General features: G+C 40.4%; 1 protein-coding gene across 4 annotated transcripts in view; it reads left to right on the top strand.

Moving 5' to 3' along the window:
* cxcl14 (chemokine (C-X-C motif) ligand 14) overlaps window positions 1–22,122 on the top strand; it is a 125,875-nt gene extending 103,753 nt beyond the window's left edge. For 2 of the 4 annotated variants that reach the window (XM_084353198.1, XM_084353199.1), the window contains 4 exons: window positions 1,990–2,136; window positions 13,963–14,068; window positions 18,171–18,284; window positions 19,499–22,122. In XM_084353198.1, coding sequence (XP_084209324.1) covers window positions 2,043–2,136; window positions 13,963–14,068; window positions 18,171–18,284; window positions 19,499–19,514 — 330 coding nt within the window. In that variant the 5' untranslated portion in view covers window positions 1,990–2,042 and the 3' untranslated portion in view covers window positions 19,515–22,122. Of the gene's footprint in view, window positions 1–1,989; window positions 2,137–11,412; window positions 11,823–13,962; window positions 14,069–18,170; window positions 18,285–19,498 lie in introns of those variants that run through there. The other 2 variants (XM_084353200.1, XM_084353201.1) reach the window with 2 other exon arrangements.
* Window positions 22,123–22,572: the final 450 nt, after the last annotated feature.

The raw sequence follows: 22,572 nt of genomic DNA, 5'->3' as shown, positions 1-22,572 counted from the left end.
AGAACTGATACACATCAGTTCTCAAAAAATGCAATCACAAGTGTTTTTATGTGTCTTTCTATGGATCTGCGATCACACACTGGAGCTTCACTCTTTCATTTATAAAAAGTTTACGGCCTCAACTTTCTGAGGGTCGTCTCTTCATGTGTTACAACATAAACACAAACAGGTTATTTTAGCTGCCGTTGTGTGTCTGAGTGAGTCATGACAGTTTCTGTGGGCTGAACTTTCTCACAAACACAGATCAGATATCCTTTGGCTGTGATCCAGTCACATTCATATATCAGATCGGTGCATGCTGTGTGTGTTTACACTTTGCATGAACTCCTTCTCCACACAAGATATTAAGATTTATATCACATTATAATAGTTGGGCCGGAAGATTAACTTTGACTATGATGTAGACTTGAAGGTGAACATACTTTTATACAGACATGAACACTGAAAACAGCTGGGTAGTCAGATTATTTTCACCATTAATCAAGCAATTGTTTGTCTATTAAATGTCAAACCCAGACAGCAAAATTGTACCAGACACCCTCTTCTGGTCCACATACGTCGTGTAATGATGGCTCTTGTCAATAAACCAGAACTGGCCCAAATCTGCGCCAGATCCAGCCCACCACAATACAATGAACTGTGGCCCACATTTGGGCCAGTTCAGGTCTATCCGGTTCGCTCCTGGCTGACAAGTGGCCATGCTGTGGCCTGTTTGTGGCTCAAGATGCCCAAGTACCATCATTTGTCGTATGTGGGCCAGAAGAATGTGTGTGCAACGGGCCGCAACAACTTTGCAATCTGGGAGGTGACGTTTTCAAATTCCCTTTTTTGTCCAACCAAGCGTCCATAAACCAAAGACTCTTCATTTACTATATAAATGACAAAGAAAAACAGCAAATCTTTGACATTTTTGCTTGAAAAATTATTAAAGAATTATCAAAATAGTAGGCAGCTCATTTTCTTTCAGTTGATCGACTAATCTTCGCAGCTCAATTAGTCACAATCTGTGTCAGATTTTAAGGCATGTCAGATTGTGTGACGAAACCCTGAATCTGATGAAGCACAATTATGTGATTAGAAAACAGAAACACATGCGAGCGTTCATCAACTTGACATCCACATGTGAAACAAAAGACAATGTTTGGCCGCAGCATTGACGCTGCAATACATCGGAGAAAAACCTCAAAAGGTTGTAAAAGGACAGCAACACAAAATAAAAACACAAATCTGAAAACAATTTTGAGATAAATGTGTTTTTACGAGTGTGTTCTGCATCATTTCATGGCGTATTTTGATGGGGCGGCCCAAACTTGCGGTGTAAAGGGACCTTCACTCTAAGTAGTCTATAAAACTATTTCCCCTCCGAGGGCTCGGCCCACAACAATGTTGGGAAACCACAAATGGACCTGTGGTTTGGTTGTGAGGCAGTTGTGATTGTTACAACAGAAAAAATGCTCGAAGTTCTGAGACAGCCTGAGGACATTTTATTATTTATGTATTATTATTTAGCATCTAAAGATGATTCCAACATGCGGCACCAGCTCCAGATCCAACGATCAGATCACATCAGAACAACAGATTTAGTTCAGTTCAGCCCACAGTCTTATATAACTCTGTTAATAAAATAGCTCAGGATAGATAATTGTTCTGTTTTGATTGTATCTAGGGTGAAAGAGTTGCTTCTGTTATTTATTTGTCTCTTTGTTGGAAGTCCCTCTGGATATTTCACGATTCCCGACAGAAACCTGGAACACATTGAGCCTGAACAAAGTCCAAATTATCTGCGAGCTAGGAGATGAAAAATGACCGTTTATAAAAAGATGACCGGGATGGTAAAAATATTGCAGAGCGGGACACTCCTTCATATGTTCTTGTGTGTGTGTGCAAAATGTTACCGTGCACCTGCTGACTGAGTTATGGAGGCTGACAAACACATGCAGGTCGTAAAGAAAAATAATGACTGTTTTCTTGTCCTCCTCATCTTCTCAGCAGCGTCGGGTCTCCAGAAGATGGATCCCACTGTGACCTCCTGATCTTTTCCCATGCGCCACCACAAACTTGAGACTTTCAGCTGTGTACTGACGAGGTACCCTGGATCCAGACCAGCATACATCTCGGATCCGTTCAGCTATTCAGGTAACTCTGTTGACAACTGACAGCTTTTTCACCTGGTTGGAGAAACCAGACCCTCAGAATCACCAAACCTGAGCACAGATGTTCTCAAACTTGGGAGTCTGGTCGCCCTGGGGAGGTGTGGAGCCTCTGCAGGCTGGGTGTGGATGAGCAGATGTACAACATGGAGAGAAACAAAGTTGAATGAATATATGTGTCCAGGAAATAAGCAAGCAAGAGTTTACTGATGAACTTTATTTCACCAAAATTCAACTCTCGATCCTTTTATATTATCTGCTTCCCCTATCATTGATACACTGTGGTGTGGGAGGGTCTGAACTTTATTTAGCAAGAGAAGTACTTAGATTCATGAAAAATAATGAGGGAAAAAATAATCACAAAAAATGGCAACAGTTGTGGAAATAAAAACTCTTAAATGAGCACACATCTTAAATCTTTGTGATAAACGTGAGCTTAACGGCTTCAAGTAACCGCCACCACAGCTTCGGTGTTCACTGAGAATGTCAGCTGTTTCTACAACGACTGAATGAACAAATGAATGAGACACATCTTGCTATGAGATCACACCGGCCACGGCACTGAATCGGTGTGCATCGTGGAAAAAGAGCACATGACAAGAGAGAAGACAAACATGTGAGCTGCACCTGATCTATTCAATATGTCCAACCATCCTCATGGTCAACTTTTAACCCATGTTAGTATTGATATATATGTGTGTGTTGCTGAAATATTCCCTTGTTTGATACAAGGAGTGTACAAGATTTAACATGGTACAGTTTACTCTTGTGGCCCTCAACAAAAACAAAATGGCAAATAGGGCAACCGATCAGGCTCTACATACAGCACAATCTATATATTTATTTCTCTGAACACTCGTGTTATGGTGTGTAAGCAAAAAATAAATACATTTAAAGTTTTTTAAAAATACCATGACCTGGGTGACTGAGAACCTTCATCAACACTGCAGCTTTTTTCAATATAAATATCCGTATTTAATTATGTTCCCACTGTTTCCAGGCTCCGTCAGCTGTGTCCAGCGTAACCTAGATATAAGTGGAATGAACAGTCAGTTTTTAGAATCGGCTTTGATATGGTGTAAAAAATATTACGTAACATCAACATAAGCCTGGATCAATGTCATAAATGCCTCAAAATAGGACACGTCCTGGGACTGAACATATGCTGCCTTCACGGTGAATTTGATGGCAGTCAGAGCCAGAGAACTGTTGACCTCACATCCCTGTCATACATGTTAAAACACAAACAGACATGTGAGTGTGTGAAGGTGTCTTTGAGATCTGAATTGATGCATAACAGGATTTACCATCATCTTTACAGGCAAAGGAATAGTTTTACTTTTGGGGAAATACGCATATTTAGTTTTTTACTTGCTTTTGTACAGATTGAACAAACAAGATGAAACGTGTTCATTTCTGAGCTTTAGTTGAATTTACATTCAGATCAGTGACTGTGTAATATATGGATGGATCTTCAAGGTCTGAAAAGTGAAGCCAATGCTGAAGTGTCACATTTTCGTGCTTTAATATAAACTACTTTATATAAAACTTTATATAAACTCCGTTCCCAGAGTACATTAAACCCCTTTTGGTTAAAATCTCCCTAACGTTAAAATCTGCTGCTTTTCTGCGTCTCTTGAACTTATTTTAAATGAATACACCTTGTGATACCTATAAATTTAAGTGTTGTATTTAGTAGTTTTATCCGAGCCCCTACCTGTCCTGGCCTATATAATGTATTTCTACACAGGTAAAGCTCAGAAGCTCTGGTGTGCGTCCAGCCCTGCAGACATAACGTGCACTCACATACTTTTCTACAGAGAAATACGTCAAAACAGATCGACAGTGAGTCTTTCTGCTCACCACTAATGGCCTTTCTGTTTACATGCTAACTGACGTGGATATAAGGGATTTCAAGTGGGAACCTCCACACACACACACACACACACACACACACACACACACACACACACACACATGCTCGCCCTCTCTCGTTCTGTGAAAGCATTTACTGTCTACAGTCGGGGTCGTATTTATGAAACGTTTCTCTCGTAGAAGTCATGCGAACCCAAACAAGCTACGACTGATGACATGTTTGTCTTCTCGGTTCTTTTCATGTCCCAGCAGGTGACTTGTGTCACGAGTGTAGTGTGTAATATTCACTCACACTCAGACTGTATGAGGAAGGACGGCCTCTTTCACATGAGCATTAATTCAACGGAAGAATTTTGGAAAGTATCTTTGATGTGAGAGGAAAAGGGATGCATTTTAATTAAATAAGAATTAATGTTGTGCAAATTAGGACTTCAAATAACACTGCAGAATTTTTAGGCTATATCGTGACACACAGTACACACCTCGAGTTTTTTTTATAAATGATCATCACTAATGTGGAGATAATGACAAAATGGGTAAAGGCAAGTATTGGATACAATATGACAAGAAGATACAGTCTCATGTCATGATAACAATATAATATCAATATATTGTCCAGTCGATGGAGTAAGAAAATTAAAAACATCCCATCTCAAATGAAACACATATTAAAAATCATGGTGATTTAAGTGTTAACTTGAATGACTCTCAGCAGCATAGCACCTCCACCAAGGCCCAACAGTCCCCTTTTGTACTCACTCATAGACACCAGTTAATATGTAACTCCATGCATTATCTCCTGTAAAATAAACAAAAAACTCACTGTCTCGAAATGTTTAAGAAAGTGAGAATAAAATCCTGGATCCTTCCCGTCCGTACCAGAAAGTTAGTGGGTTTTTATTCTGGGCCGAGACCCAACCTCCATCCAAGTTTCGTGTAAATCCATTCATTACTTTTTGTGTAATCCTGTTGATAATAAACAACCAACCAACCAACAAACGGACAGGGGCAAAAACATGACCTCCTTAGCGGAAGTGACGACGATATAATATCATTATATTATACATTTTAAAAAAGGGTCTGACATCCCTTCTCAGAAGAAAGAAATATTAGAAGTCATGGTGACTTAATAAGAAATAACCACAAGTGGAGGTAAAATTGCGCCCTGGAGGACAAAGAGGAAAAGACCATCCTGTCATCACTGCTCAGCCTGATGGCTGTAAACTTATCAACATGATCTGAACATGACGGCTTGAACAGCAATTACATCTCTGCCCAGGGCCGTTAACCTCGCCCTGCACCCTGCACCCTGCACCCTGCACCCTGCACCCCGCCTCAGTCACCTGAGAGGAATTATCCTCCCACACCTGCCTGCCTCTCTGCCTGTACGCACCTTTTTGCATACTGTCTGTCTGTCTGTCTGTCTGTCTGTCTGTCTGTCTGTCTGTCGGCTTCTCAGACTCACTACACACAGAATCAGTGATGTTAAACTGTACATACAGGATTATTCTGGTTTCACTGGTTTATTCAGGGCTCCTGGAATAATCTGTTTGAGGGAAGCCTCAAAACTGTTAACGCCGCCCAGCATCCCATTATTGTCAGTAATTACCTCCCAGCATCTGCACACCTGTCTGTGTGTCTGTGTCCCTACATGCCTGCATTACCCAAACACATAGAAAACCATCATTATTTCCTGCAATTACCTTCAGCACCTGCCTACCTGTCTGTCGACGTGTCTGTGTGCCTGCTGACCTGTCTGCATGCAAATCTTAAAAGCTGTCTCTCTCTCTCTCCCTTTCTGTATTTGTGTCTTTTTACTGTTGGAGGGAACAAATGCTAAACTCATGGACGACATGCAAATAAAAAAGAAGAATGCAAAGTAGGATTCTACTATAGATATTAGACGTCCAGCTGGAGATAACTCACCAAAAATATGTTGGGAAATAATCAAAACTTTCTAGATGAATGCAACTTTTTATCAAGACCTTACATTGTACGATTTTAGATGTGTCCATGGTTAAATACACTTCATTCACACCTATTTAGAGTCAGTTAATGAAGGATTTTATTTACTAAAGTAATGTATCTGACTGAAGCTATGATGCTTGAAGTGATTGACACTGATCTGAAAAGCATCATGAGTTATTTTAATGCTGTGCAACCTCGCAACACACAGGTTCATGTCATGTTACGTATGAGGAGTTGCTACACTCACTTCCCCACGCCTCCTCGTCTAATCCCAACCCCAAACTACCCTCAGAGGTGAGGATTAGCTAAATTACCTGACTTCAAAAGACAGTCAGTCCCACAGTGGACAGACAGCAGACTCACAGTAATAACAGACCCCCTCGGCTTCAGGCCTCCGTGTCCTCAGTCAGAGGAAATCCAGCTTTAATGAGAACAAAGAAGAAGTGAGTGCTGTTATTCTGACTCAACCAACAAAACAAGGATAAAGTCCAGGAAGTAACATGTGATAATGAACAGGTGGTACCATCCACAATTATTTGTGTCCAACATGAGAAGTTTATGCAGAAAAACACTTACATATTTAATTTATAAGTCTTTGCTTTGTATCTATATGAAGATACATTGTAATACATTTCTGCATTAAAATGCAAAAGAATGCAAGAAAGAAACTTTTGCTTCTTAAGCAAAACGTTTAAACTGTATATTCCAGATTATTTACTTAGTAATGTTATATTGAAATTAAAAAAAACAAATTATGTTATTTATTGGGAATGAAGATCATTATCAAACTTTACGCATCATCATTAAAACGATTGTTATAAACTAGGATTTGTGTTTTATGTTTTCCATCATTCCTCAAACTGAACACAGATTTCAGAGGATGAATGTCTCATTTCCGAACACTGTGTGCCCTCGAGATTTTAATAAATCAGAAGGAATCTGTTGGATTGCTTTCTGGCATGAAAGAGGAAGCAGCTGCTGTTCTGGTAGTGGTAAAACTGTCAGTGACAGAGACATTTGTTTTTAACTTTGTTTAGTGGTAAACATACATACAGTAAATGCATATAGAGCACATGCCCCCAGATTCTCAGGATCTATCAGAGCCTGATATTCAGCCAATACCATTATCCTATATTCCAGCACAGTCACCAGACCATAGGCTACGTACTATATTGATATTTCTACAATACGTGTCATATGACGCTCACATTACATGTTTATGACTGGACATGTCGGAGGTGAAGTAACAGACGAGAAAGCTGCCAAGCCAGTGACCGCAGTTTGACTTTGTTCCAACATTCATAAGCGTGGATATTTTTAAGGAGACCTCTGGACAATTTCCAGTCATGTTTGTGGTGACAAAAAACAGATACTTTTAACGAGAAGTCAGCACATCTCCAGCTGTGTTTTAAGCCGACGCATGATCTCCTCCTCACCCTAACCAAGACCTGACCAGAGCATACGCAGCGTTGTAACAAGAACATTTAAAAAACTGAACCTAACGAAACACTTTCACATAAAGAAATATGAAGTTGCGTAAACAAACGTTGTAAACTTGTATTCTGGTGATTTTGTTGCTTCACATTTTAATTAGGACTTTCTCAACTCTGGCATCTCTTCTGTGTGTCTTTGCCAGATGAATTTAAAACAGCATGTGTTTATTTTCTCTCACTGTGAAGAGGCATGTCAGTTCAGCAGCATGTTAGTAAACCTCTGACTGAAGTCATAACAGTGTCTTTGACATCATGTACAAGCTGTCTGCTCCATGATTAGTCTGATATGCTCACAGTATTAAAACACATCATATCACACTTAACTTGGAGGCCACGTTGAGCTGTTTTTTTTGGGATGTAAACAACCTGAAATGTTTTGTGTGTTTTCGTTACAGACCGCTGCCTGTTTTTAAATATTAACACACTCCGTCCGGCTGCCAACACACATCCCTCACAAATACCCTCTCTCTTCTCTGTCTCTTCTCACACTTCCACCACATATCATTTCAAACTAAACAGCCTCAGCTCTCTCCACATACTCTCTGCCATGTTTGACTTTTGGGGTAAACTGTACGATTTCCCTGTGAATTAGGTCTGCGCTCACGCTGCTGCCAAGTCCACTAAAAGCCATTAGACGCTCTGCAGGTTACATCGCCGAGACAAATGGAGTTTACAATCTAGCGAAGCGGCGCAGGTTCGCGTAAGTAAACGCCGTCCATCTCGGAGTAATGAATTCAGTCATGTTGAAAGAATGAGAGAGGTGGCCAGAGGGGCTGGCAGTGCAGTGTGGCCAAAGTATTCTGACAGACACTTTAACAAAACAGCTGTCTCACTTCATCAAGTAATGGAAAAATCTTGTTATTCTGCAAAGTGTCTGAATGTGATGTGTTTATTGCCAAAATGATCTTTTGGAACTCACAGTGATGATAGTGGCTGGCAAACTACAAGCGTGTCTCGCTTTCCCACCGATCTGAGCCATTTGAAATAATTTACTCACATAATGTTTTGCGACTCAGAGTGTCAGGAAGCAAGCAGAGACGCCAAAAATCGAATGGATTAATGGTTGAAAACGTCCAGCGTCTGTCACTGTGGTTCAAATCCAAACCTACTGGAACAAGACGACGAGCTCACAGCCACGCTCGCTGTGCCTTGAGCTTAATGCTAGTGTCAGCATGCTAACATGCTCACATCTGCTGCAGCACATCCTCACACCTAAACGACTGAATGGGTTGATCGCTTAAATGATTACATTTACCTTTTTTGTATCCTGATTACATAATTTACATGTATTCCATTACTCCTCAAGCCTCAAGTAACGTCACTCTGTTGGTAAATCAATTTCACTTTCACACTGGACGTGAACAGCTGTGTCCTGGGTAAAAGTCCTGTGTTTGTTTTTCATGAACATCCTCCCTATTTGGACTTTTTTGCTCTTTATACTACTTCGCCTGACTTCCTCCTTTGCAGCCTTAATTATTACTCCCACCACTAGAGGTCGCTGCCCAACAAGAAATGTAAATATGAGTCGTAATTAGCTGCTTTCACAGTTGACCTGCACAGTTTTAGTTTTCTAACTGACTACAAAGCTAAAATTTAGCAGGTAGGATTTATGCTCTGGGCTTTTATATCATTAATGTTAAATACATTTACACATTTGCACACATTGGGGATTGGTGTGGATGAACGGGTACTTGAGTTCATCTCATGGTGCCAGACAACAAATGCTGGGAACAGCTGATTTAGTGCTTCCCAGATGTCATCACTAGTGATTTGTTTCAGATTTTGGCTCCAGCCTTCTGCTAAGATCTTAAAAAATGTTGGTACAGTTCAGCTCATCATGTTCTTTTTGCTGTTTATTGTCAAAGCGGCTGATTTATATCCTTTTATAGGAATAAACATATAAAAATATTGTTGAGATATCCTCAGTGAGGCTCCGTTTCATGATCAGGAAATAATGCAAAAAAAAAAAATGTCTCCAGACCTTCACCTTCCATCTTTGACTGATGAAGAATGACAGATGATGTCATCTTCATCATTTCCAGACAGATTCCTTTTGACTGAAATCCTCTGTATTTTTCTTAACCTCCATCACTGCCTTCAGTGTCTTTCTTTGCTTTGGTATTCAGTAAAGCTGAAGTGATCTGATGGATGAAGACAACAGACGTCCGACTGATTATCAGTCACTTCAGCTGAAGGCTGGAGCAGACAGCTCACCGATGTCTTTTATCGTGAGATCAAAAAGACCTGAGATGGATTCGCACAGCATCAGTGTCCTGCAGGGGTCACGAACATCTTCATCTGTCACAGTTTACTGGAAAAGGTAGCTGGAGTCATGTTTTACTGTCGTTTACTGTAGGACCAGAAGACCAGAGGACGGGTTGGCAAAGATTTCTTCGTGTTTGTGACCCAGACTTCAGAATATTCCATGTTCAGACAGAATACAACATGTTGCGGCTTCTTGTTACATCTCAGACTTCTAAGCAGCATTTTACAGACGCACATGCTGTAGATACACTCTTACAAACATGGATATGCTGGCATGAACAAACTGTACACACACACACACACACACACACACACACACAGGTCCATGCTGCAGACAGACATTTCATGGCCGCTGGTTTGAGTGATGACAGGAGCTGATTGCATCAGTGTTCAGGGCAGGAAGGTGAACACACACACACACACACATAGAGAGGGAGAGAGCGGGCAGAGTGAACACACACACACACACACACATACAAATCCCTCATGATGCTGGATGGTGATGAATTCTGTTTAATCCTGCGGTCAGAGCGTCCCAGGTGGGAGGGGTCAGACCTTCTTCTCAGGGCTATCTCTTACAGGCCAATGGTTCATCCTGATGGCATCCCCAGATACAATGGCCGCATTTATTCATACCAATAGAAGAGAATAGACATTCACAGGAAAACTGCTCCTGAGTTATAATTAACTGTTCTTTAATTATCATAAAATACAAAACAAAAACAGTGAACACTGTCCTGAAGCTCCTCAGATATCAGGGTGTACAAATTCTGAAAGAGTTGAGAGCTCGTCGTCTTTACAATATTAAAAAAGAAAACTGTCGTCACATTTAATTCATTAAGTCTAATGTACTCTTATATATGTGTATATATATATATTTTTTTTTCTTTGTATTAAACTCTATGTATTTCTATAGGCCGACTTCAGTTACAAACTATTTTAAATTTACTGTGGCCTTCTTTGCTTCTGTCTTATTATTTATGTATTCATTATTTTCACACATCAGACGACTGTAAAGTGTATTATTGATCCAATACCACTCATCAGCTGTTTAACCATATGTTTGAGTTTGTTTTGAGTCAGTTTAGCCTGGTTAGCTTCGTTTCACCACGTAAAGCTAGCTTAACTGTTAGCAAGCCCTGTTGCCATGGAGACGTGCGCACTGATATACAGTCAACGCGTTGACCGGAACTATGTTTGAGGTCAAACTCCCTTCTGATCCACAGGGCACAAAATGGCGGACTAATTATATTAATATCAGAGTCTCTTTTGACTTAACTGTCACTACAAACTGCTGGTGAACACAAACCACAGCAGGACTTTGCACTAACACGTCGCAGGACTCGCTCTCATAACGCTCAACTGTGCGTAACTGTCGCCATATTCCTCTCGTTGAGGCGTCTTCTTCTTCTTCTTCTTCTTCTTCTTCTTCTTCTTCTTTCCTGCGGGAGTTTTCCGTCAGTTTTAATGAGGACAGAAGCTGAACAGCCACAGTATCAGCCCAACATGAACCATGCCATCGCCGTCTATCAAATCGCACGTCACTCCTCCCTCTTTATGGTGGACAATATGCGTATTTTTTGTCTTCCCTCCCCTCCCCTCTCTCCCTCCCTCCCTCTCCATGCTCTCCACTGCTCCCTCGCAGGCCACAAGTGTTTGATTCGCTGTCTGGCCGTGCATGTTAATGAGCAGAGGACAGCGGGCTGCTTTTAAAAAGAGCTGCTGCCTGAGAGAGGGAGAGGGAGAGAGACCTAAACGACTGATTGGAGCTTCATCCAGGCGCCCAGGACGCACAGCCGGAGTTGCACAATCAGCGCTCCAGAGGGACTCAAGACGCAGAAAAGCCTCAGCAGCTCCTTCAGCTCTGACATCCATCAGCCGCTGCAACTGGATATTATTGATTATTTGCACCTCGACAGAGTTTTGTTGTTTTTCTGTGCGTTTTTTCTCGTTTGGAGAGCTCGGATTTTCAAGGAAAACATCTTTTTTTTATAAACTTGTGAAGACATGCATCGGTGCACAGCGGTGCTACTTTTGTTAGTGGTGGCCTTATACTTCCTGAGCGCAGAAGGTAAAACTTTAAAGCTTATTATCTCTTCTGAGTCGTGTTTATTTCCCCTCTCTCATTTGCTTTATGTGTGCATGATGGAGTATATGTGAATCAGGAGTTAAGTTGTTGTCAAAGATCCACAAATCTCCATCACAGGTTGAGAAAACAACTTAATTTCAGTTTCTCGGTGGTGTCTTGATGTTGACACCTGCTTTGTGCATTTCACTCTCAAAAAACACCAAAATCAGCTGTTTGTTCACTGAGAACTTCTCCAATCGAAACTGTAATGATTCACTCAGCTGTGGTGCAAAAATCTGATCTCATCAGGAGCCTGAAGTTGGCACTCGCAAGCCTTTTTACACCCTGAACTGAACTCTGGGGCTCAAGTGAAGCTCAACATATGTAGCCGAGTTCATTTAAATATATATACTATTATAATAGTATTCACGGGGACATGTAGAGGGAGAGAAAACCGATGGACAAAATGTGATTGTTTCTTTGGGGAAGCAGATTTAATGAAGAACACAGAATAAAAGCAAAATGCAAATCCTAAGTGAATTTAAAATGTACTGCAAATGTCAAATTGAATGTTTTTTTTCACTGTCAGCTCTTTGGAGAGCAGGTTTTGCTTAAATGTCCTCACAAAGCAGCAAAGAAAAAAAAGGGAAACAACTTGGAAACCATCAAGTTACATTCAGCTTTAAAAGCCACCTAAATGGCAGCGTAATAGTAGAAGTCAGGTACATGTCTTTAGTAAGAAGACTCCATCTCTTCTCGTAGACTCGTAGCCGTTTACCCCCCACCCAACCCTCCATCACACAGCACACACAGATCTATTAACCTCAGAGTGGCCACACTTTTATAGGCCCTTGTTGTGCTGTGTGTGTGTGTGTGTGTGTGTGTGGTGAGTGTTGTGACAGATTTAGTGGCCGGCGGTGAGGACAGATAGCAGGTGATGGATGACGGAGACCTTGGACCATCCAGGTCATCACCTCCCATCTTGAATATACAACCCAGCAAAACCCATTTCCTCTGCCTTTTATTCAGTCACAGCGACGAGAAAACTGGAGCTAGAGTCGCATAAAAAGCAGTTTGTTTTGTTGTTGAAGCCACAGGTCCTCTCTGCCTGACCTGAATCCATTCAGCGCAGTGTTTTCTGTAGGTTTGTAGAGGACTTCGGTGCGTGTATTTGGCCGGGCGGTTGTTTTTCAATAAAAAATATGCAATTTTACATCATCTTTCACAGCTACTTTTGCATATCTGTGTACAGAAAGTTGGAAAAGCTCGAGCAGATAAAATAGATATAAAATATACTAATCACTTTTTAAGCGCATTGTAACGGGACGTGAAAATAGAGACCTTCCCCGTCCCTCTTGGTTGCCTCTACAAGCCTGCGGACGACTTGTTTAAGTTGTTTTTCTCGTGGATTTCTCAGGACTCAGGTTGCATTTTTAGCGACGGTCCAAAGAATGTGACTCATCTCAGCGCCTCACTCCGCTAACAGAGAGCGTCAGCAGCTAACGTTAGTTTAGAAATGGAGACCGCTAACATAAACATGAACGACCGGCTTCCACCGAGCCCCTTTAATCATAAAACTCATTGAAGAAAACTGACTCCTGCAGTGTGAATTCATAAATCATTTGCTGCATCGGGTGAAACAGCAAAAACAAAGCACCAAAAATGTGTAAATTGGAAGAAATCTCACTAGTTTTCATTCATCTTCGAGTTACCATTTATTGTTTTCACGTGTTTATACAGTGTGTGACCTGAACTTTACTTAAATGACTGTTTTGCCTCATTGTATATGTACAAGAAGTAAGAAAAAGAGGAATGTGAAGCTGTGATGTTCCAACACTGAGCGACAGCACTGAAATACTGCTGCTGGTTAATCTCCCCGCGTCACAGTGTGCGCTTTAAAGATAAACTGCAGATTGACTGGGAGCCAATTTACTGTCAAACACCAAGAATTAACTTTTCCAGCACATCAGTTTCACAGCTGGAAGTAATTCTGAGACTGACTTTGATAAAAATGTCACATAATTCAGTTTCCACATGATCAGTTCCCATTATTTTGGGAAAAAATGCAGCATTACAACTTCATTATGTTTGTGTTTGATGGTTAAAGTCGGTCTGACGTGTTTGTGTTGGATTTGTTTTACAGCCTACAAGTGCAGGTGCACCAGAAAAGGACCAAAGATCAGATACAAGGATGTACAGAAGCTGGAGATCAAACCCAAACACCCGTACTGCCAAGAGAAGATGATATTGTGAGTGAGAGTTTTATTCTCCTTCAGTCTCCTTCATCTCTCTCATATACTATATACTATATTTTCTCCTTTGCTTCTTCTTCCCTTCTTTCTCCCTGTGCTTACGTGCACTGCAAGTCCTAATGTCACAGTATTTGTACCTGCCTGACACACACATATACAGCTGTAACTGTGCCGTGACGGTCCTCCAAAATACCATCAAAATATTTGGCAGCTGTACAGCCGTTATCAAAACATCCTGTCGTCTGTGCTTAAAGCACTTAGGAGGATTTACAGCCTGATAATAAACTGATGATGTAACAACACCCTGCAGTCAGGAGCCAGGAGTGATTTATTAGATGGAAAGATGGAGAGAGAAACTCCAACTTCCAAAAACTTTCCAGAACTTTCAAGTGCATGACATAACAAAGGTTTATCTTTATTTTCAGACATGTGATGATAAATCAAAGCATTATTGCTGCAGTTATGATCCTGTTACATGTAGAAAATCTTGTTTTGCGATGTATGCATCACATATACGCATCTTTATTACATTATTTCATACAAAGCAATCAAACATTTCATCACAGATCATCCCAAAAGTTGACTTCTGTTTGATATTACACCCCAAACTGCAGTGTCATGTACAGTTTAAGTTTGATATCTGACCTTTGACCCATTAAATCACAGCTCGAAGACACAGACAGCTGTTATGTTCAATCTGAGCCATGCTGGTATGGAGCACAAACCTCCCTGACGATAACTAGGCCTCTAAAACACTAAAGTAGCCTGTGGTGCACAGACAGACAAACAACTTTAAATAAATAAACATATATATATATACACAGTATGTAGTATATTTTCTACACTAGAGGAAGAAGTCTCCCACATAGCTGGAAATGTGAGCTGTGAAATTCATGTCAGCGCTACATGAAGGCACAACAGATGGGGACGTTATGTCAGCCTCCCTGGAGTCAGTGTAGTGTCTGAGGCACAAACTCTGCTGCCACCTGCTGGTGGATCACGATATCACACCGAGGACACAGCTCAGTTGTGACAGACGGCATCAATCTGTTTTACACAGTCACTTTACGAGGTGGAAGAAGTACTCAGGTCGTTTGTAACAGTAGCAATACAACAGTGTAGAAATACTTTACGTAAGTAATGGTACAAAAGTCAAAATCAGAATAAAAATGTACTTTAAGCACCAAAAGTAAAAGTACTCATCATGCAGAATGGCATATTGTGTATCGTGTTCATCACTTTAGTGTTGAAGCTGCTTAAAGTGGTTTAACTCTGTTATTTATCTGCTGGGTAGTTTGTGAATTTCCCCTCAGGAATCAATTAAGCAGTGCTGTAAAATATACAGTCACACTTGACTAGAAGTAAAGATATCATGATGAAATATCAAAGTAGCAAAATGCAATAAAAGTACATTTCCACATATATTTACATGTATGTACTGTATATACTGTATATACTAAGAAATGACGTCATCAGCAAAGTAACTAGTTACTAAAGTTATCAAATCATTGTAGTAAATGGAGTAAAAGTACAATATTTGCCTCTGAATTGTAGTGAAGTAAAGTGGAAGAATAAAGTAGAAGAAAATGGAACATGTACCTCAAAATGTAACTTAAGTACAGTACTCGAGTAAATGTAGAGTTTCTTTACACCACTGGGCAGATTGTCGCTTTTTTAAGGACAAAAATGGAAGCACCTACGAAATAAATCATTCAATTTTAGGGTTAAAGGATAAGTTCACCCAAAACAGAAAATTCAGTCATCATCTACTCAGACTCCTAAACAACTGAAGTAGATGGGGACTCGTTTTAAAAGTCTCCAGAAGCCCAGAGATCCCAAAATGTCCACTGTTTTCACATTGTGTTGTGAAAGGATTAATCGGTTAATCCAAAAAAGGTATAAAGGTTAAATGTCGCCTGTACAGAACTCAGATTAATGCATAATTCACAATAACACTATTGATTATGTGTTTACAGTATGTGGTAATCAGTCAATGTGTCTAAAATTATGTAAAGCTATTAAATATGCTGTGTTTTTAAAGATGATGTAGTCTCAAGTGTGTGTGTGTGTGTGTGTGTGTGTGTGTGTGTGTGTGTGTGTGTGTGTGTGTGAGAAAATAACACTAAGAAGCACTAGAGTCTGTGAACTCGCACACTGTCTCTGTGTGAGTGTGTGTGTTAGCCATTATTTAGTGCTGCTCTATTAGCATGAGATGGGGGCCACCAGCCGCTGGTGCCCAGTGAAAAATGAGCCTCAGCGGGCTCCGGAAAGCCTCCGAAAGAAAGAGAGTAGGAAGAAATAAGAGAGTGAGAGAAAGAGAGAGTCCCCCTCTGGCAGTTGTTGTGGCCGTTTGGCTTACGGCGCTCAGTTTGGCATTCAGAGCGACCACTCCTCACCTCAAACACAAGCTACGAGCCCCAAATGTCCCTGTTTTCTCTCAGTGTCTTTTCTTTCTCTCCGTTTCCTTCTTCTTTCTCTTTCTCATCTTTTTTTACACTTTATCTTTTTCTCTTCTCTTTTAATATCATGTCTTACCCTTGTTGTATCCCCATCGATCGTTATTTTTCTAATCAGTGTCTTTATCAGGTCTTTTTCTGTGTTTTTCTTTGGAAGTTTTCAGATCCTTTACTTCGGTAAAAGTAATAATACCACACTGTAAAAATACTATTATGGGATCAGTACTACTGACTCATTAACATGTCAGGATCATTCTCATACACTTTTTAGCAGTTTATTGCTTAAGATAGATAAATAAATGTTAATATGCAAAGTAACTTATGATTGCAGCTGTAACTTGAATGTAGTTGAAAGAAAAGTACAACATTTCCTTATACTCAAGTAAAACTGAACATCACTTCCTCTCTCTTGTTGTCTCTCAGCCTCTCCCTCCTCTCCCTGCGCTCATGAAACATTTCACAAACCATATTAGACATTTGAGCCGGCGGCTGCACTTCAGCTGCACAGGTGAATTATAATGAGGAGGAACTAAATCTCAAATTAACACAGTGATTAGGTTATAGTTCACCTCTGCTGAGCAGCCAGGGATACACATTCAAGGTGCGTTTATTACAGCAGATATGAGTCCAGTGGCGTGCACACAAACAAAAGCACTTTCATGTTCTCACTATCAAACGCTCAGTTCCTCCAGAACAAAGCGTGTTCAGCTGCCCAACGAAACCTCAAGAGCCAAACAAAGGGACAAGTGAATGGGCAGGAAAACAGACGCAGAACTCTTTAATCTGATCCTTATAACTCCTGAATGCAGCATTTTTATTGAGAGGCGAGCCTTTTCTCTTGTAGTCAACTCATTGAACATTCATGGTCGGGCCGGTCTTTGACTGTGTCACTGGATGGAGAGGCCCCATGGCACGCCGGCTGTTTTTCCCACAATTCTCTTGTTTGGCCTGAATATGCCACATGCAGGCAGACTGTCTCTACCGTTGCCTTAAGCAGAGGGTTACAGACAGACCAATGGATTCAATGAGCTCAGATGTCACATTTTTTAGTGGCAGCTCCATAATATTACTCCATTGCCAAGTGACTGGCCGCCCAGTGCAAGCCGATCTGGTGAATGGAGAGGGCATTTAACTGCAGACATGTTTTGAGGGCCGTGTAGAAAAGCAGCCAAAATCTAAAGGAAAAACATGTCAGATGTGCTACAACTTCACCGGCTTCTATTGAAATGACTCGGACCGGCTTTCAGACGGTTTAAAATAACTCAGAATAAGTATTTTTACTCCATTCAGCTCCATTGAAACTCTGCAAGTTGGCTCCTGCAGTTGAACCTTCTCTCAAACTATTCAAGATAACGTGGTTTTCTATTCCACCAAACATATTGTGCAGCCTAGTAAAACTATTGTGTTGCCAAATTATTTGACAGGGGGTCTAAAGGTCAAATATTTATTGCTTTATCTCTGTATTTACAGTAGCGTGCAGATTCTAGTGGCACGTTACTGTCAGTGAAATGCATTTTCTGGCCTCCAAAACGAAAATCAGTCCTGTAAAAGTTGTTTGTTATGTTTTATGAATGATATTAGATTCTTTAACTTTCTAATATCCCTGTTTTTTTCTTTGTCTTTCCATCTTTTCTTTGTCTCAGTGTGACGATGGAGAACGTGGCTCGGTTCAAAGGGCAGGAGTATTGTCTTCATCCCAAACTTCAGAGCACCAAGAATCTGGTCAAATGGTTTCGCATCTGGAAAGACAAACACAGGTAAAAAAAAAAAATCAAATAAATCATTGTCAAAATCAGACAGTCGAGTTGTTTCACTACTTCTACAACTAATCAAATGGCTATGTGCAAATTAAAAGGTGTCACTCGTAATAAAAAAACCCACTAACAGTTATCACCCGACGGTGCCGTTCCCTTCAGCACTGCAGAGCTTCGCAGTGTCTTGTTTTAGGGAGCAGCTGGTGAACATAGTAGAAAGTTTAGCAGTTAAATAGCCAGATATTTCTCTCAGGCGTCAGTCGAGACCAGAAACAAAACTAAAAGAAGAGTGAAAATCAGACACATGTCCCAGTCTCAAGCAAATCCCAAGTATTTTTTTCCGAGGCAACCCACTGAGCAAAAACACCCAAAAGACGTCAATTCAACGTGTTTAACGACATTGAAACGTATCCAAAAGACTTTTTACATCTTTTCTACGTTAACTATTGATGTCCAAGTGACAGGTGCAGATGTCTTAAAAAGCTACTGGGTGGGTTTGAACCCCAAGCGTCAACCTCAGGAACCTGCATCAGACGTGCAGGAGAGCTATTCATCAGCTTTATTAGATGCCTTATTTTATTTATTTTAATCTAATGATGAGAAAAACAACTATAAATGAACACTAATGTCGCTACATAACATCTGGAAGGCAATAAAATCCAACATGTCCATCAACTTAAAACAACACAGAGGTTGTGTTTGCTGCCCTCATATGGCCCAGAGCAGTTATTGCAGTTTTAATGATGGGTTTGTATAAAAGATACGAGACTTTTAATCTCAATCTTTAATCTTAATCAGATCTCCACACCTCCGACCACCACACTCAGGATGCACACACACTGCCCTGTTCTGTACCGACCTCTGTTATCACTGAGCTGTAGATCTTGTCCAGCGGTTTCTCTGTGAAGCTTTATTGATTTTTTTTGTAGAAATTTCTCCTCCCACCTTCCTTCCACCACAGGGAGGTCACAGGTCAGGGTCGGCCTCAGACTAAAGTGGAGTGGGCAGAGATTCAGTATTTTGCTGAGTACAAAAGAGCTTTTCCACAGGGACTCTGTAGGTTACGGGGTGATTACACCTGCTCTTCGACTTACATCCACAAGGCCGACAAATTGAATACAGGAACCTTTTCATCCAGAGAGTGAAGGAAACACCTGGTGGAGGAGAGAATTTGAAGTCAATGCAAACTTAACTTTTAATTTTTCTTTCCTCCTCAGGGTGTACGAAGCCTAAAAACCTCGGCCACCCAGCGCACATGGATCCAGCGAGACAAAACAAAAGAAGACGACAAAATCACCAGGACTGTTTTTTGCAAAGTACAAGATGTAATCTACAATCAAACTGTACTTCTCCCTCTTCTGCCTGAGATCTGTCAAGCACATTAAGAGATTTCTTTAGTTCGTATATAAGCTGGTCGGCTCGTCGCTCTAGTCACAGTCACTCACCACTCCAGTCTTTACAACTGTAGTTATACTTGTCAGATAGTGGACGAGACGCTGCCATCCCTGTTCCAGCAGTTGTAGGTTTGTTCAGTTGTCACTTAACAGGGACTTCTCTTTTGTTTTGGCTTTTAGGCTTCTTTCAAAGTGAAGAATGTGTAAGAATGTGTCACTCTGAAGAAACTTCTTTTGAAAAATACAGCGTGGGAGTTTCAGTTGTTAAGATTTTCACCACCCTGTATTCAATATGACAGGTAGGACGTTAGTACAATGCCATCATTTAGGCTCTGGTAGAGGTTGTAGTCGAAACTCAGCGATGAAGGTTCTCAGTAAATCTGTGTTTGTAGAGGAGACGCAGTGAGTGTGTGGTTTCATTTAATACAGAGGTTGCTGTTGTTCAGTCGGATAGAGGAGATCTACCACTGTGTGTGTGTTTGCCGTGTCCACGCTAGTCAAACATAAGTGTCAAACAAACACACAACTCTGCAGAACCCGTTTTGTAAAATATTATCTAATTAACCGGCAGGGTGTAGTCTCAGTAGATATTAAAGAGTACAGTAGGTCATTTGTGCCATTACTACATACAGTGCAGTCTGTGGAATGGAGTTAACGGGTAGGTTCACCCCAAAAATGAAAATTCAGAGCAGAGATGGAAAGTCAGGTGAGGTTTCGTCGTCCTCAAAACATTTCTGGAGCTTCACAGCAAAACAGCGTTGCAGCATTCTCCTAAACAACTGAAAAAAACAACCAAAATGAGACATGAGATGTCTCCACACAGCTCGTCCACGAGCATGACGCTGTGTCGAGGGTGTTTTGCTGTTAAGTTCCAGAAATATTTTGTAGACCACGAAACTTCGCCTGACTTTCCATCGGCACGTGGGTGACCACATAATGACTGATTTTTCATTTTTGGGTGAACTTATCCTTTAATTAAAACGTGATTATTAAACATGTAGAAAGTAAGACAGCAGTTTACATCAACAAAGGACTTTCTGTTGTAAGATTTTTAGCTCCACTTCTTGAAATGAAATAAATGTGTAATAAAGCAATATAACATTCAAACTGCCTACATAACCACTGTAATGAACTTCAGATCATAGCGTCCTTAAAGGATAAGGCTGGTGGTCATTCAGTTTTTTGTTAATGTAACCAACATCCCCTAAAAATATCCAAACCAACAATTAGTTACTGAGTATTTTAGTACGTCTTATGTCCCTGGCACTCCGCCTGAAGTCCATTAATTCTTTCTGAAGATGTAAATGTATGAAGTCTTTCAGTAGTCGGTAAAAACTAAACACATCATTTCCAGGTCAAATCTAACCCCTTGGCCCCACTACTAAGAAAAGGCTTAATAGCTTCCGACTATAGATGGGCATTGTAGTTTTTAGCAAACGTCACTCAAAACAGGAGTACGTGACGCATTTGTGTGGAACTATTTTCAGCTGTGGATGAATACACATTTGGTGCTCCACTGAGGATTTACAGCAGCACGACGGTGCCTCCAAACAACAACAGTGATCGTGGTTATGCTGATAAAGACCCGGATCAGCCAGTGCAACAGTTTGGCTCACTGATGTGTTTTTAATAGTTGTTTTTCTGGAGGTCTACGATGCAGAGGAATAAGATGTATAAGGCCTTACATAGACTTGTTTGTAGGATCGATTCATTGTTAGTTTTATTCTTGTTTTTGTTTGTTTTTTAAAGAAAAATACAGAATATTATCAAACTTATCCTTTAAAACTGGCTATGGACTGTGTTATTGTGTTGTAATGAAAGTAAGAATTGGATCAGTGCGAGAGATTTTAACATTTTCAGCTCTCTGAGCATCGCAAGGGGACAATTCGGCTGAAATCATAAATACCGTCCACACACAAAACAACCCACAGTGATTACATTACAGCATACATTTAGATATACGGCAGACATTTCACTGTTTCTGTCCTTCACGGGCGATGATACTCTTTTCTCTCCTGAACAATACTGTCAGACGTGTTTTGTATGCCGTGGATACACTTTGTAACAATGACTGCCGGGTGTTGTTTTGTTTCCACCAAACAGAATTCACTCAAATATATCTGCATATATACGAAAACACCACAGTTTCTTTACCTTTTGAAGAATGTGCATTACTCTTGTTTTATATCTATAAATATATATAAAGGAGCATTTTGTAAATGGACCAGTATAGCCTATATGTTAGTGAGAATGAATTCACCTAGAGACTTTATAGTGTCATGTATATTGTATTACTGCATTATAGTTGTTTGTTTTTTTGCTATTTAAATCCTGGTTTGGTAACAGATCTTTGGAGGGTGAGTGTTTGGACCGGCCCACCAAACACACAGTTAGACATTACATTGAGTGTAAAACAATAAACACAGCAATAAAGTGTCTATAGAACAGCTTCTGTTTGTGTCTCATTGTAACAACGACTGCAACTGAAACAAAGGAGAAATCGGCCTCTCACAGATGTGGAGAGAGACCAAAGTGCTGGGAGAGAAGCAGTCCACCAGGTGGCGCTATATATTAACTGATCTCTGAGCCAGAGTGCAGGAGGCAGTAACATGCTGGACAGTAACAGTTACAGTAACAATACAAGGAGAGTTTTCTTAAATATTTGAGTTATGGGAGTTTGTGAGAAATGTAAAAAAGCATGTGCATAATCACATACAGAGAGACGATGACTCACATATATAGACAATTATTATTATTATTTGTTTTTATGTGTGCGAGTATTCTGTTTCACAACTGGAATATTAAAATGAAGAACATAAATAAAAATGCTAATAAATATATTTAAAAACAAAAGGTAGAATAAACTTTCAAAAATTAAAGCATGAATGATAAAACTG

This window comes from Pagrus pagrus, assembly GCF_965226575.1.
Source record: "Pagrus pagrus genome assembly, chromosome: 5".
NCBI classification, from domain to species: Eukaryota; Metazoa; Chordata; class Actinopteri; order Spariformes; family Sparidae; genus Pagrus; species Pagrus pagrus.
This window is presented reverse-complemented; position numbering and strand designations above follow the sequence as displayed.